Genomic DNA, 13,530 nt, shown 5'->3' with positions numbered 1-13,530 from the left:
TGCAGTTTATACCGCACTTTATCGTCCAACTGTGAAATTTCCTTTTCCCATTTCGTATCACTCTGCATTTCGCCTGGGATCTACGAATTAGTCTCCTGTTTTTAACACTGTATCCTGCTTGTTGATTTTAATGATTGTTTTTATTGATGTTGTTGTTTTTTACTGGGATAATTGTTTTATTGCTTTGTTACTGTTTTGTTTATCGGGCCTGGCCCCATATAAGCCGCCCCGAGTCCCTTCGGGGAGATGGGGCGGGGTATAAAAATAAAGTTATTATTATTATTATTAGTTTGAGGCCTGGATGGCGATTGCACAAAAGCACAAAGCACTGATGCACTGGATTTCTTTTGCATGCTTTTTTGGGTGTTTGTCACAGTTCGCAACATTTTTGCCCCCTCCGCACGCCTCTTGTGCAAATATATAGACTAGCTAAGGGTCAGCCCTGCTTGAGAATGGGAACGGATGAGAGCAGATGGCCAACGGCCTCCCAGCTGGATATGAATATGGAAGGAAGACATGCAAGGCTTGTGGCGGTGCATGCGTTAGCATTGGCATTACCTGCAGGAAGCCTCCTGGAGCTTTGCCGGCTGCTTGGCGCTCAGGTAAGGCAGGCAGACGCTGGCCACGCGATTCAGCTCATTCTCACCTGCCGGGAAAGGAGAAGGGATAAAATGCATACAACCCCAGAACATAATGAAACCCGAGTTTTATTTACTGGAAATGCTGGGTGTTCAACTAGGAAGGAAACACAAAAGATGACCACAATATATGATAACTGCAATGGGAATAATCTCTGCCCAGAGATGGAAAGAACCAGTTGTCCCAATGCAAGAACAACTGACGAAATTCTGCAAACTTCCTGAGGTGGGCAAATAGACAATAATGATCAAGGAGAAATAATAGACAAGATTGTAATGTGTTGATTATTTTTTCCTGACAATGATGGGAGCAAATGTCAATTCTATAATACAACAATAACAAGAACAATAATAATAATTTCTTACCTGCCTCTCCTTGTGGCTAGAGGCAGATTACAGCATAATTAAAACATGTAAACACTGCAAAAATTCTATAAATAGACACATTAAAATGCATTTTCATAAAAGATACATATTAAAGTGTAGTTCTACAAAGTACACATTAAAATAGAGTAATAATGATAGTTTTTGAATTAGAAGAATGTTATTAAAGTTGTCCTATTTGAAGAAGAATGGCTGACGAAGGTCAGTAAAGTGGCTGAGATAGATGATGCTAATCAAAGAGAATTTCAAGAAGGATCGCAACTGGTCTAGATGGCCTTTGTGGCCCCTTTCAAATCTAGGATTCTATGATACTTATTGATGTTTGCTTCACACAAATGTGAAGAATACCTTTAAAGCTCTGACTAATTTGTCACTATCGACACGGGACTTGCTGGGTAAGGTCAAAGGATTGGTGCGTGATGGGATCTGAAACTTGAGCAGACTTTGACTCTTTTTTTTGCAGAGCCCTTTGGGTCCATGGCCCCCTCCAGGATGCCTTTCAGAAGCCAAAAGCACCAAAAGCTCAAAGGCATCAAATAGGAAAGGACTCGAGTGAGAAAGAAAATGCAGCTGCAGAGGGGAAAGGCTGAAGCTTTTTTGATCCTGGCAATGTTTATGAAGCGCTGGGCTCAGCCTGCTATTTTTAGAGCCTTTCCTCCCAGATCTCTTGCTCAGAAAGACAAACACAATCCCCCCCTCTCTCTCTTGAAAGCATCCAGGATGCAGTGAAAAATCTTACAGAATCCCAGAGTTGGAAAAGAACCCATCCAGTCAATGCCATTGTGCCAGGCAGGAAGACACCATGCGAGCCTCCCGACAGATGGCCATCCAGCCTCAGGTTAAAATACTCCAAGGCAGTAGCATATTCCACTGCCAAATGTCTCTGACCGTCATGAAGTTATTTTTAATGTCTAGGTGGAACCTCTTTCCCTGCCATTTGAATCCATTCTTCCATTGTGTCCCAGTCTCCAGAGCAGCAGAAAATAAGCTTTCCCCCTCCTCAATGGAACATCCTTTCCAATATATAAACATGGCTCTAGTGTCCTCTTCTCTCCACCTGCTCTTCTCCAAGGCAAACATCCCCAGTGTGATGTCTCAGGCACCTTTGGCCCCTGACCCCGCAGCCATTGCTGACCAAACTAAAGAGGACTTGGGTTTTTCCCAAGTGAGCAAGATTCAATTCCTTTCCAGATGCCTTCTGTTGACATTTCCGTGCCAGAGCCAATTAAGGATGCCCTTGAGACGGTGCCGGCGCTCCCCGGATCTCCGGAGGGTTTATTGTTTGATAGAAGGGCTTTCCTGAAAACAGACCGCTCCCAAAGGCAAAGTTTAAAAAGAAGTGTCAGATTAGCAGAGTGAGGCGATTGTGGCTGAACCCAGTTCTCTTGGGAAGAATTAGGGAGGCAGGCACCTGGCATGATGTTTTTGGAGGCTCAGTTCTCTTGGGAAGTTTTGGGGAGTCAAGCACCTGCTTGGGGGAGCTATGAACTTCATTAAAAGTCTTGCGCTGAGAATCTTCTGTGCGGTGTCAACTTAACTTCTGACTGAAGAGTTCATCGTCTCTTGTTCCTGAATTCCAAGCGGCCTGCCGGCGAGCTTACCCTCGAGTAGACCGGGCGTTGTGTCCCTTCCCTTGCCAATTTTGGACTGCGTTTCAGATCCATCACGAACAGCCATAGCCTTGCCTTGAAACCTTGTTCTGGACTTTTACTTCAAGAACTTTCCTGAGGAACTTTGCTCTTTTCCCCACTCAAACTTTCATTGAGTTTGAGTGTGTTTCGGTTATTGGAGTTTGAACTCTAATACTGGACATAAGACTTTCATTCATTGGACTAATTTTGATCTTTTCTGAAAGGTCAACTGCTTGACTATCTATTCTGCTTATTTTTGTTTGGAATTTTAATTGCTTTAATAAAGATATTAGATTGTTTATTGGCCTCCGTGTTGGTTCCCAGTGTTCGCGCTGCCTAGGAGTGTTACACCCAGCTTCCTTGGATGCTCCTCAAAGGGATTTGTGGCTCTTTGATTATTTTGGTTGATCTTCTCTGGACCTCATCCCTCTTGTTCATCTCCTTCTTGAATGGCTTTGCCCAGAAGTATGACTCCAGGTAAGATCCAACCAAAACAAAAACGAGTGGGACTAGAACTTTTCTCCATCTAAACACTAGGTTCCCATTGATGCACTCTATTTTTTTAATTTATTTACAGTATTTATATTTCGCCCTTCTCACCCCAAAGGGGTGAGATTACAATGCACATATACATGGCAAACATTCAATGCCATTAGACATACAATATATAGACAGACACAGAGGCAATTTAACATATTCCAGCTTCTGGCTTCATGAGGGTATGCCCGATTCTGGTTACAGGGGGAGATGCCGCTTCATTGTCCACTTGTGACACCGAATCCTTGATGGAGTACTTCCTCATTCCTTTCTGCACACTGCTGCCAGTTTTGTGGTGTTGTAAATTAGTTAAATTAGCCTTCCTGCATAAAGCGGTACCTAAATTTTCTACTCGACAGATGCATCTGTCTTTTGAGCTGCTCAGGTGAACAGAGAACTAGGCTATTAATGGTTGGGAGCTCAATCCAACCCAGGATAGCTTCGAACTCATGGCCTCTCAGTCAGTAGTGATTTATTGCAGCTGGCTACTAACCAGCTGCGCCATAGCCTCGCCCCAGTCTAGAATCACATTGGCTTTGTTGGTGGCTGCATCCCACTATAGGTTTGTGTTTTGCTAAGTCTTGTGACTCTTTTTCACCTGCTGCTAGGAATTGTGGGAGCTGAAGTCCAAAACACCCGGAGGGCCCATGCCTAGGATATTTCCTTTGCTGTATTAAGAGTTCACGGTCCATCTTGTTGATTTCCCATGCTCAAAGTATTAGTAAAGGTAAAGGTTTCCCCTGACGTTAAGTCCAGTCATGTCTGACTCTGGGGGTTGGTGCTCATCTCCATTTCTAAGCTGAAGAGCCGGCATTGTCCGTAGACACCTCCAAGGTCATGTGGCCACTGGCATGACTGCATGGAGCGCTGTTACCTTCCCGCCGAAGCGGTACCTATTGATCTACTCACATTTGCATGTTTTCAAACTGCTAGGTTGGCAGGAGCTGGAGCTAACAGCGGGCGCTCAAGTCACTCCCGGGATTTGAACCTGGGACCTTTCGCTCTGCAAGTTCCGCAGCTCAGCGCTTTAAAGCATTAGTAGTGTTTAAACTGGGTTCCGATCCCCACTATATTCTACCTGTGGATTCCGTCATGGCACTGGGTTGGACTAGATGGCATTTAGGAACCCTTTCAATGCTACGAATCCATTACTAACGCCCGTCCCACTCTGCCTTTTACTCACCGAGGTCCAGTGTCTTGCAGAGGGAGCCCAAGCCCTGGAGCACCGTCAGCTGCAGCTTGAAGGCCAGCGTGTGGCCATAGACGGGTCCAGCTCGGGCGCTGACCGGGGCCTGCCGGTCAAGGGAGGCGGCCAGCCGCGGAAGGATGTCCTTGGAGAAGCGTGGCCGCAGGAAGTTGCCACAGTGGGCTCCCAGCACACACAGCACCTGATAATAACAATAAAATTAACAACAACACTATGTAACATGATTTTTGCTCCTGGGTTATAAATGCCATTTCCTAATTGGTTCTTTCATTTAAAAAAAAACATGGGAAAAGTTTATTAAATTGCAAAAACTTTGTTTCTGCGGAAGGAACATTCTGCAGCACATTTTGCTCTAGTTTTTCAATGAATATATCATAAGCGTCTCAATCCATTCAAGGGGTGGGACAGAGAGTAGGGCCTCCTCCGCTGACCGAAGTGCCCAAGATGGTCTATACAGGGAGGTGTCCTGTTTTGTCTTTCAAAAACAGCCTTAAAACAATGTGGTAAGTAAATAAAAACTGCTTTACTTAAGCAAAACATAAAGAACAGCACACTCAGTAGAATAATGCAAAAGAAAGCAAGGAAGTCTTAGGGAAAGCACAGTTCTTTAGTCTCTGATAAATTTCCAAATCAAGTAGCAGTCTTACTTAGGAGCACTTTCCCAGATGCAGACTCAAAGCAGGCACAAGGGGAGTGAAGGCTTAGGCATTAGAGTCAGTTTGTTACCAGCAAAAGCTGACTGTTACCTGCTTCTGCTTTATAGCCCTGAGTTCCCCCACAGCTGTTAGGGCGGTTCCCAATTACTCAGCCGCATTTCTGGCAGCTATTCTAGCTGAACGACATCTCTGATCTGTTTCCTTTCGCCTCTCCTGAAAAGTGTGTACAGTAGAGTCTCACTTATCCAACACTCGCTTATCCAACATTCTGGATTATCCAACGCATCTTTGTAGTCAATGTTTTCTGATATTTTGGTGCTAAATTCGTAAATACAGTAATTACTACATAGCATTGGTGCATATTGAACTACGTTTTTTGTCAATTTTGTTGTATAACATGATGTTTTGGTGCTTAATTTGTAAAATCATAACCTAATATGATGTTTAATAGGCTCTTCCTTAATCCCTCATTATCCAAAATATTCGCTTATCCAATGTTCTGCTGGCCCATTTATGTTGGATAAGTGAGGCTCTACTGTACTTGCAAAATCTCCTCCTCAGATTCCAACTGCCCCTTTGACTCATGAACAATTTCCTGCTCCCCTTCCTCTTTTGAAGAAGAAGAATCCCTAACAGGAGGTGAGATTTGACAAATAGCTTGGACCTGAGCCATTTAGGGCTTTATAGGTAACAACCATCACTTTGTATTTAGCTCGGAAACCGATCAGCAGCCAGTGGAGCTGCCGCAACATGGGGGTGATTCTCTCCCTGTACGAGGCTCCAGTTAGTAACCATAGTTTTCCACTTTAGGGACAGAAAAGCTCTTGCAAACATCACCTACTCCTGTCATTTCACTGCTTACTGGGAACCATGCACTAAGGAATGGAGCTCAAGTCTTCTGCTGCCTCGTTCTTGGAAGAAGGGATAGGTCTGCATTCCAAATAAAGGTACATTCAGCTTTCCCCCCCTCTGTTGCTGTTTTTTTAAACCACCAAGCTGTCTTTGCATCTTTGCGACCGAGAAACCTCCAAGAGTCCTGTCTACAATTAAAACGGTTTTGCAAACTTTGCAGCACTGATTTCCTTCCTGATTGAATATATCCATACTCTTTTCCTATCGCCTTCCCCTTTGCCCAGTATTATTATCTTCAAGTGAGTTCAGTCTTCCCATGATAAGTCTGAAGCATGATAATCTAAGCACATAGGAAGAATTCGGGCTTGATTTGCTCTAGGATCCATTTGTTTATCTTTTTCATGGGATCTCTTTTCAAAAGTGGTTGCAGCTTACAAACCATAGTTGCCAGTTTATGGAAAGGGCTCTTAAGGGGAGAAGCAGGAGGGCTCTAGGATGGAGAGAAGGGCCCTTTTGCAGAGGCTCTTGCGCTCACGCAGATGCCCTTTGCAAAGCCGGCTTGGCCCCTCTTCACACCCGCACGCATTTAGCCTCCTCCCGATTCATCACCCGCCAGGGTCCTGTTCTCTGCCACTATATAATCTCTTATCTCTCTGCACCACATTCTCCTCTTTATCTGGAAGGCTGCAGGCAACCTGCCAGTCTTGCGGCTTGGCCTTGCACTCTCCTCCGCTTGCACGGTTTGTCTAATGCAATCCAGCCCTGCGTACATAAAAACATCATGCAAACTGGGAACCCGGGACTGCGTAAAGCAGTGATTGCAGAACCAAAGAGAAATCACAAAGAAGCTAGTAAAATATGGGATGGACAAGGATATTGATTGTTAGGTGGATTGGAAACAGGTTGAATGTGCAAACCCAAAGGGTGCTTCTGTCCAATGGTTCTTCCTCTTTCTTGTGACCACTTGAGGGCCACAAAGCGGTCCTATTCTGGACCTTTTTAGGCTGTTCACGATCTTTATCAATGACTTGGATGATGGAATAAAATGCATCCTTATCAAATTTGCAGGTAACATCAAACTGGGAGAAATATCTGGTACAACACGTAAGCAGGAAAAAGGAAACGGACATATACAGGATGGGTGACACCTGGTTTGACAACAGTCCATGTGAAAGGGATCTAGGAGTCTTAGTAGACCACAAGCTCAACATGAGTCAACAGTATCATGAGTGGATGGATGAATGAAATTGTATGATTGGGGTCTGGCTAAGGGCATATTAAAGCCTGCCAAGGATGAAGATACCATCCTAATAATGGAGTAAAGCCTTGTGCCAGCTGAACTGCTGACCTGAAGGTTGGGTTTCTGACCTGAAGGTTGCCGGTTCAAATCCGCTAAACGGGGTGAGCTCCCGTCTGTCAGCTCTAGCTTGCGGGGATATGAGAAAAGCCTCCCAGCTAACACATCCAGGGCGTCCCTTGGGCAAAGTCTCTGTAGACAGCCAATTCTTTCATACCAGAAGCGACTTGCAGTATGTTCTCAAATCTCTTCTGACACGATTAAAAAAAAACATCCTAACAAATTTGAAACTTGGAAAACTGCATTATGCAGAAACAAAGTAGGTAAAGAAAAGTGTTGAGGGAGGGAACTGCTGAAGATAACTGATCTGGGAAGTTCTAGTGTAAACAGCACATGTTTATATGGTCAGAGACAATAATTCTTTAAGTTAAACAAGTCGAAAAACAAAGGTTCCTTATGTTAAGGAAGAAAAACAACATCTGTCTGGAACTGATAGAACGTCAGCAAGAATAACAAGATGTCAATCAATCATGGGAACAACAGTAGCAAAAAAAAGTTACATAAAGAGACATTTTCCTATTGGAAAAGTGTGGCAGATCTGTGGGGAATGCAGAGCCTGTCCACCCGCCACCTCTTTTCAAGAGAGCCTGAACGAAGAAGGTGGTGAGTATGCATGTTGAATGATTGTACGTGGAGTGAATGCTGAGTGAATGTTTCACTCCACGAGTCTCGTTCTTCTGAGAGAAAGGGACAGGAGATTTAAATATTAGAAAGGAACTCTATCAGGCTGGGAAATACTCAAAGGATAAAATTCACAAATATGTGGAAACAAATTGGACAGTAAAAATAGAAGAAACAGATAGAGAGTTATTAGAAGCACCCATTAAGAAAGAAGAAATAGAACAAGTAATTAGGAAATTAAAAATTGGGAAAGCGCCTGGACCTGATGGGCTGGGCCCAGAATATTATAAAACATTTGAGGCAATGATAACTCCAAAATTATTAGAATTATTCAATGCAATAATGGATGGAGAACGAATACCAGGATCATGGAAACAATCATTAACAATACTATTACCCAAACCAAAAAAAGACTTGACAGACCCTGGTTCTTACAGAACTAAAAGGAACGCTAGATAAAGAATTAGAAAAAAGGGAACTAAAAAGGGTAGGAAATTGGATAGAACAAAAAATGGAAAAGGTAAAAATGAGAGAAGAATTGAGAGGAATAAATATTTCTTGGATTCATTGGATTCAATTAGAAAAATGGAATGAAAACTGGTGGGCCCGAAATAAAACTGGAAAACAAATAACGCAATTTGAGCAATTAATAATAAAAGCATTAAAAAGAGGAAATAGTGAGCCATTAAAAGGAACAACAAGTAAAATATATAAAATACTAATTAAAGACATAGAAAAAAAGAAAAGACCAACATTAAGAGAATCATGGGAGGAGGAATTAGGAACAAAGATAACGGAAAAAGAATGGGAGGAGATATGGAAAACAAGACAATTAGAATAAAAGAAAATTATTACAAACTAATTTGGAAGTGGTATTTAACACCAAGAAGGTTAAATATTATGAATAAGAATAATAATGAAAAATGCTGGCGAGGGTGCCAGGAAATTGGAACCTACATGCATATGTGGTGGGATTGTAAACATGTAAAAGGTTTTTGGGAATTGGTCATAAGGGAAATAGAAAATATTATGAATATAAAAATTAGAAGGAATCCAGTGGAAATATTACTTTTAATTAAAAAAGAGGATGAGAATGATAAGAGGGAAAAAATTTAATAGACATGCTATTAACAGCAGCTAGATTATTAATTGCGAAATATTGGAAAGGAGAAATGAAAATACAAATTAATGAATGGTATAAAGAAGTTTGGCGAATGGCACTGAATGACAAGCTAACATCAAATTTAAAAGTAAAGAAGGGATTATGGAAAAAAAATGATTTTGAAAGTATTTGGAGAAAATTTCTAGAAAAATTATTGGAAAAAGAAGATGGGAATTTACCTCCAAATGAAGAATTGAACTTTTGGTGGGACTACAGAAGAAGAGATGGCTCTGGGGAAGGGGAGCACAGGGGTGAATGTAAATAAAAGAGGGGGAAATGTATAGAATATGTTTATATAATTGTAACTTTTTCTCAATAATAACAATAAAAAATATATTTTTTAGAAAGGATGTCCCATTAAGGAGGAATGAATGGTCAAGGCTTGTTTTCTGCTGCTCCAGAGACTGAGCCGTGGATAAAAGCTGCAGGAAAGAAGAGATTCCTACGAAAACAGTAGGAAGCCTTTCCTGTTGGTAAGAGATGTTCAACAGTGGAATATGCTTTGGGATTTTAAATGCAACCAAAGACTCTTCTCTTCTAATTTGTTTTAACTATGTTTATTGACTATCAACTTTTGTCTCATGCATTTTAATATGTGTATGTTTTGGTATACACTTTTATGGCTGCATTTTAACTATATTTTAAACATGCAATTTTATAGCAGCCGGTAGGCTGTTAGGAATTATGGGAATTCAAGTCCAAAACACCTGGAGGGCCCAAGTTTGCCCATGCCTGTTTTATACAATTATTATTATATTTATTTATACCCAAAGAAGACTCAAAGCAATGAGATTTAGACTATGTTCTGCCTCGCCTTGAGCCAAAAGGAGAGGTGGGAAATAAATAAATACATATTATTATTATTATTACTATCTATATATATAAAAGAGTGATGGCATCAGGGCAGCGGACAAAACAACAAAACTACAGCCCCCCCCAAACTCAAAATTTGACAACACAACCCATCATTCACGGCTCTAATTTGATAAGAAAAGAAAAGAAAAAGAAAAGAAAAATAAAGTCCTAATTACAGGGAGAGGAATAATAGTTTTTATCCAATTGCTGCCAGTTTGAAGGCTAAGCTCCGCCCACTTGGTCTCCTAGCAACCTACTCAGCTGAGGGGACAGGCACAGTTAGGCCTCACTTAGGCCTCTTCCACAGATTATCAGATTATATGGCAGTGTAGACTCAAGGCCCTTCCACACAGCTATATCACCCATTTATAATCTTATATTATCTGCTTTGAACTGGATTATCTTGACTCCACACTGCCATATAATCCACTTCAGTGTGCATACTAAACATAAAGACAAACATACAACAGACATTCAATACCACCACTACCTCAACAATTTCTCACCAACACCACCAGATAACGCCACAGCAACGCGTGGCCGGGCACAGCTAGTTGTTGTTATTATTATTATTCCTGGAATTCTGTTGTTGTCTCTTTCTCAGAAGGTTTTCAAGCAGAGACTGGATGGCTATCTGTCTGGAGAGCTTTGACTGTGTCTTCCTTTATGACAGGCAGAAGGGGGCTGGACTGGATGGCCTTTGGGGTCCCTTCCAACTCTAGCATTCTATGATTCTTTGACCCAGTTTCACTGGACGAAAACTACTACTGTGACTCATTTTCTGCAATCCTCCAATGAGGCGGCCACCATCAAAGGCATTCTAATTAAAAAAGATCACCTTTCCTTCTGCTCAGCAGCAGCGGCGCATCCCCAAACGCCGAGAGGTAATTGCATGGCTCGATAATGGGTTCTTCCTCTCCTCCTTCATGCTCTCCTCTTCATTTTCAAACCCAGCCCGGTCCTTGAGATGGTGGCATGGGCTTTGCTTGTCCGCCCCAGGATTAAAGGCTGCACAGCCGGCTGGGCAGTGCTCCCCATTGCCTTTTATTTTATAAAAAAACAGCTTTAATTGGTCAGTCCATTTGCACTTCAAAGGCCTTTTGGAAATGAGATCTAGAGACCCGGCTAAGAAACCAAAAAGCCCCAAAGGCCATCTTGAAGCAGAGATGGACATCCCGCCGCTGTGGGGTATTTGCAGACTCCCCTTTTGCAGCATCTGAAACTCTCCTCTCAGCCTTTAAAACAAATTGGCAAGGTGTTCAGAAATGTGGTTTTTCCACTCCTTTCCAAATCCCAGAGAACGTCCTTTGAATACGTGAACATTGAGCTTCTCCAATGGTTACAAGAAGGGATCCTGCTGCCATAAATCTTGCCATTCAAATCTATTTGTGTTTAATTCTGTTTTGATGGTTGCATATTTGCATATTTTAAATTGTATGCTAATGTTTTTATGACAAGCCGCTTTGAGCTCCCTTTTGGGAGATAAAGCGGGATATATATATATACAGTAGAGTCTCGTTTATCCAACGTTCTGGATTATCCAGCGCAGTCTGCCTCCTGTCTGGATCCACAGGCATCAAGGATTGAACTTTTTACAAATTTAACTTCCAACAATGTTGTTACTGCAAGTTCATTTTATGTAATTCTATTTTTATTTGTAGTCAATTTGTTGGTAGTCAATGTTTTTATAGTCAATATTTTCAATACATTGCAATGTTTTGGTGTTAAATTTGTAAATACAGTAATTATTACATTTCGTTACCATGTATTGACCTGCTTTTTCTGTCTGTTTGTTGTAAAACATGATGTCATAATGCAATTTGATATTTAATAGGCTTTTCCTTAATCCCTCCTTATTATCCAACATTTTTGCTTATCCAACGTTCTGCCGGCCCGTTTATGTTGCATAAGTGAGACTCTCTCTCTCTCTCTCTCTCTCTCTCTATATATATATATATATATATACATATATATATATATACACACACACACACACACACAAATATATAACTCCTGAGTTTAATTCTATTTCAATGTTCGTATGCTTTGTATTAAATGCCTCTCCTTCAAGAAAGAAGAACATAACTAATCACAATTAAAGAGTGAGGCAAGGGAGTGATGTAGGGCACAGGCAGTCCCCAATTACGAAGAAGAGAGGTTCTATAGGTTTGTTCTTAAGTTGAACTTGTATGCAAGTCAGAACAGACATTTTTGAAGTGTAACTCCAGCCATCTATACACATAATAAAAGCGAAAATATGTATGTCTGTGTGTGGCTGGGGTGTCCACTAACAGACAAGCTCCCACTTCCACAAACAGCTCTAGCTCCCGCAACTCAGGAGACACCGATGGCCCTCCCTCCAATGACATTTCAGGTTGTGGTGAGCAATGTGAATATGTCCAAGAGCCCTGCCAACGTCATCCACAAACACTATACTACCCACCATCCAAGTGAAGGCATTCATTTGGGGACAATTTCATCTTAGATTTTCTGTTTTTATTCCACCACAGGAATAAACACCACAGGAATTCTATTGGTGTGGAATTTGCACTGCCTCTCCCATAACCCTTTCCTATTCTTTTCTATGGCACAGCAACTGAACATACTAAAGAGGTTTGAGAAGAATTCACCCTGATTTATAGGAGTTGTAGGTAATGGGATGTATAGATCATCTGCAATCTAAGAGCACTCTGAACTCCACCAATGATGGACCTGAAACTAACGTGGCACACAGAATCACCATGACCAACAAAACATACTGGAGGTCTTTGGGGGAAATTCACATTGATTTGGGGGAGTTGTAGTTAACCTCCATCCAGAGAGCACAGTGAACCCAAACACCGATGGATCTGGACTAAACTTGGCATGCACACCCGATATGCCGAAATTTGATTACTGGAGGGGTTTGGGGAGAACTGACCATCCTTTCTGGGAGTTGTAGTTCACTCACAATCAGAGAAACTGTGGCCTCCACCGATGATGGACCTGGACCAAATGGTACACAGAACCCCCAGGAATAACTCAACCAACTGGAGGGATTTGAGGGGACTGATTCAGCATTGTGGGAGTTGTAGTTTACCCCACAGCCAGAGATCACACTGAACCCCACTGATGATGCATCTAGAGCAGGCATGGGCAAACTTTTTTTGTATATTTATTTTAAAATTGTATTGAAATGCTTCTAATGTGAGCCTCTTTGAGTCTCCTTGCGGAGAGAAAAAGCAGGAGATAAATAAACGTCATAATAATAATAATTTTAAATTGTATTGTCCTTTAGTGCGGTGAACCATTTCGTACCTCGATCAAGAGGTAAAAAGATATAAATGAATATTATTATAATAATAATGATGATGATGATGTGGGCATCTGGTGGATCTTACTTACTCTGAAGGCCCGGAGTACGGCCAGGGGGTCGTCGTTAGTGAGGCGATTAACGAGCGGAGGCCACGTCCGATGCGCCAAAGGAAGGAGGATGTTTTCATGAGTGCCGAGCGCTACCACGCATAGTTCCAGGACATCCAGGACCTGCAAAATGCAAAAGGATTAAGAGAGGCAGAAGCCAGGCAGGGCCTTTCCACACAACCATATAGTCCAGAATATCAAGGCAGATAATCCATAATGAACTGGGTT

General features: G+C 41.9%; 1 protein-coding gene and 1 long non-coding RNA gene across 3 annotated transcripts in view; one reads left to right on the top strand and one right to left on the bottom strand.

The window, feature by feature from the left end:
- tti1 (TELO2 interacting protein 1) overlaps nt 1–13,530 on the bottom strand; it is a 41,584-nt gene that overhangs the window by 15,781 nt on the left and 12,273 nt on the right. For both annotated transcript variants that reach the window (XR_507549.3, XM_008121567.3), the window contains exons 5-7: nt 13,285–13,425; nt 4,374–4,578; nt 559–646 (exon numbers count right to left, since the gene is read on the bottom strand). Coding sequence is in view for 1 of the 2 variants with exons in the window: in XM_008121567.3 (XP_008119774.2) it covers nt 559–646; nt 4,374–4,578; nt 13,285–13,425 (434 nt within the window). In the remaining variant the exon portion in view is untranslated. The remainder of the gene's footprint in view (nt 1–558; nt 647–4,373; nt 4,579–13,284; nt 13,426–13,530) is intronic.
- LOC134298689 (uncharacterized) lies at nt 5,868–11,838 on the top strand. Its single transcript, XR_010005801.1, has 3 exons — nt 5,868–6,000; nt 9,390–9,518; nt 10,505–11,838. It is a non-coding gene; the product is annotated as an uncharacterized LOC134298689 (long non-coding RNA).

This window comes from Anolis carolinensis, chromosome 4 (genome assembly GCF_035594765.1).
Source record: "Anolis carolinensis isolate JA03-04 chromosome 4, rAnoCar3.1.pri, whole genome shotgun sequence".
Taxonomy (NCBI): Eukaryota; Metazoa; Chordata; class Lepidosauria; order Squamata; family Dactyloidae; genus Anolis; species Anolis carolinensis.
This window is presented reverse-complemented; position numbering and strand designations above follow the sequence as displayed.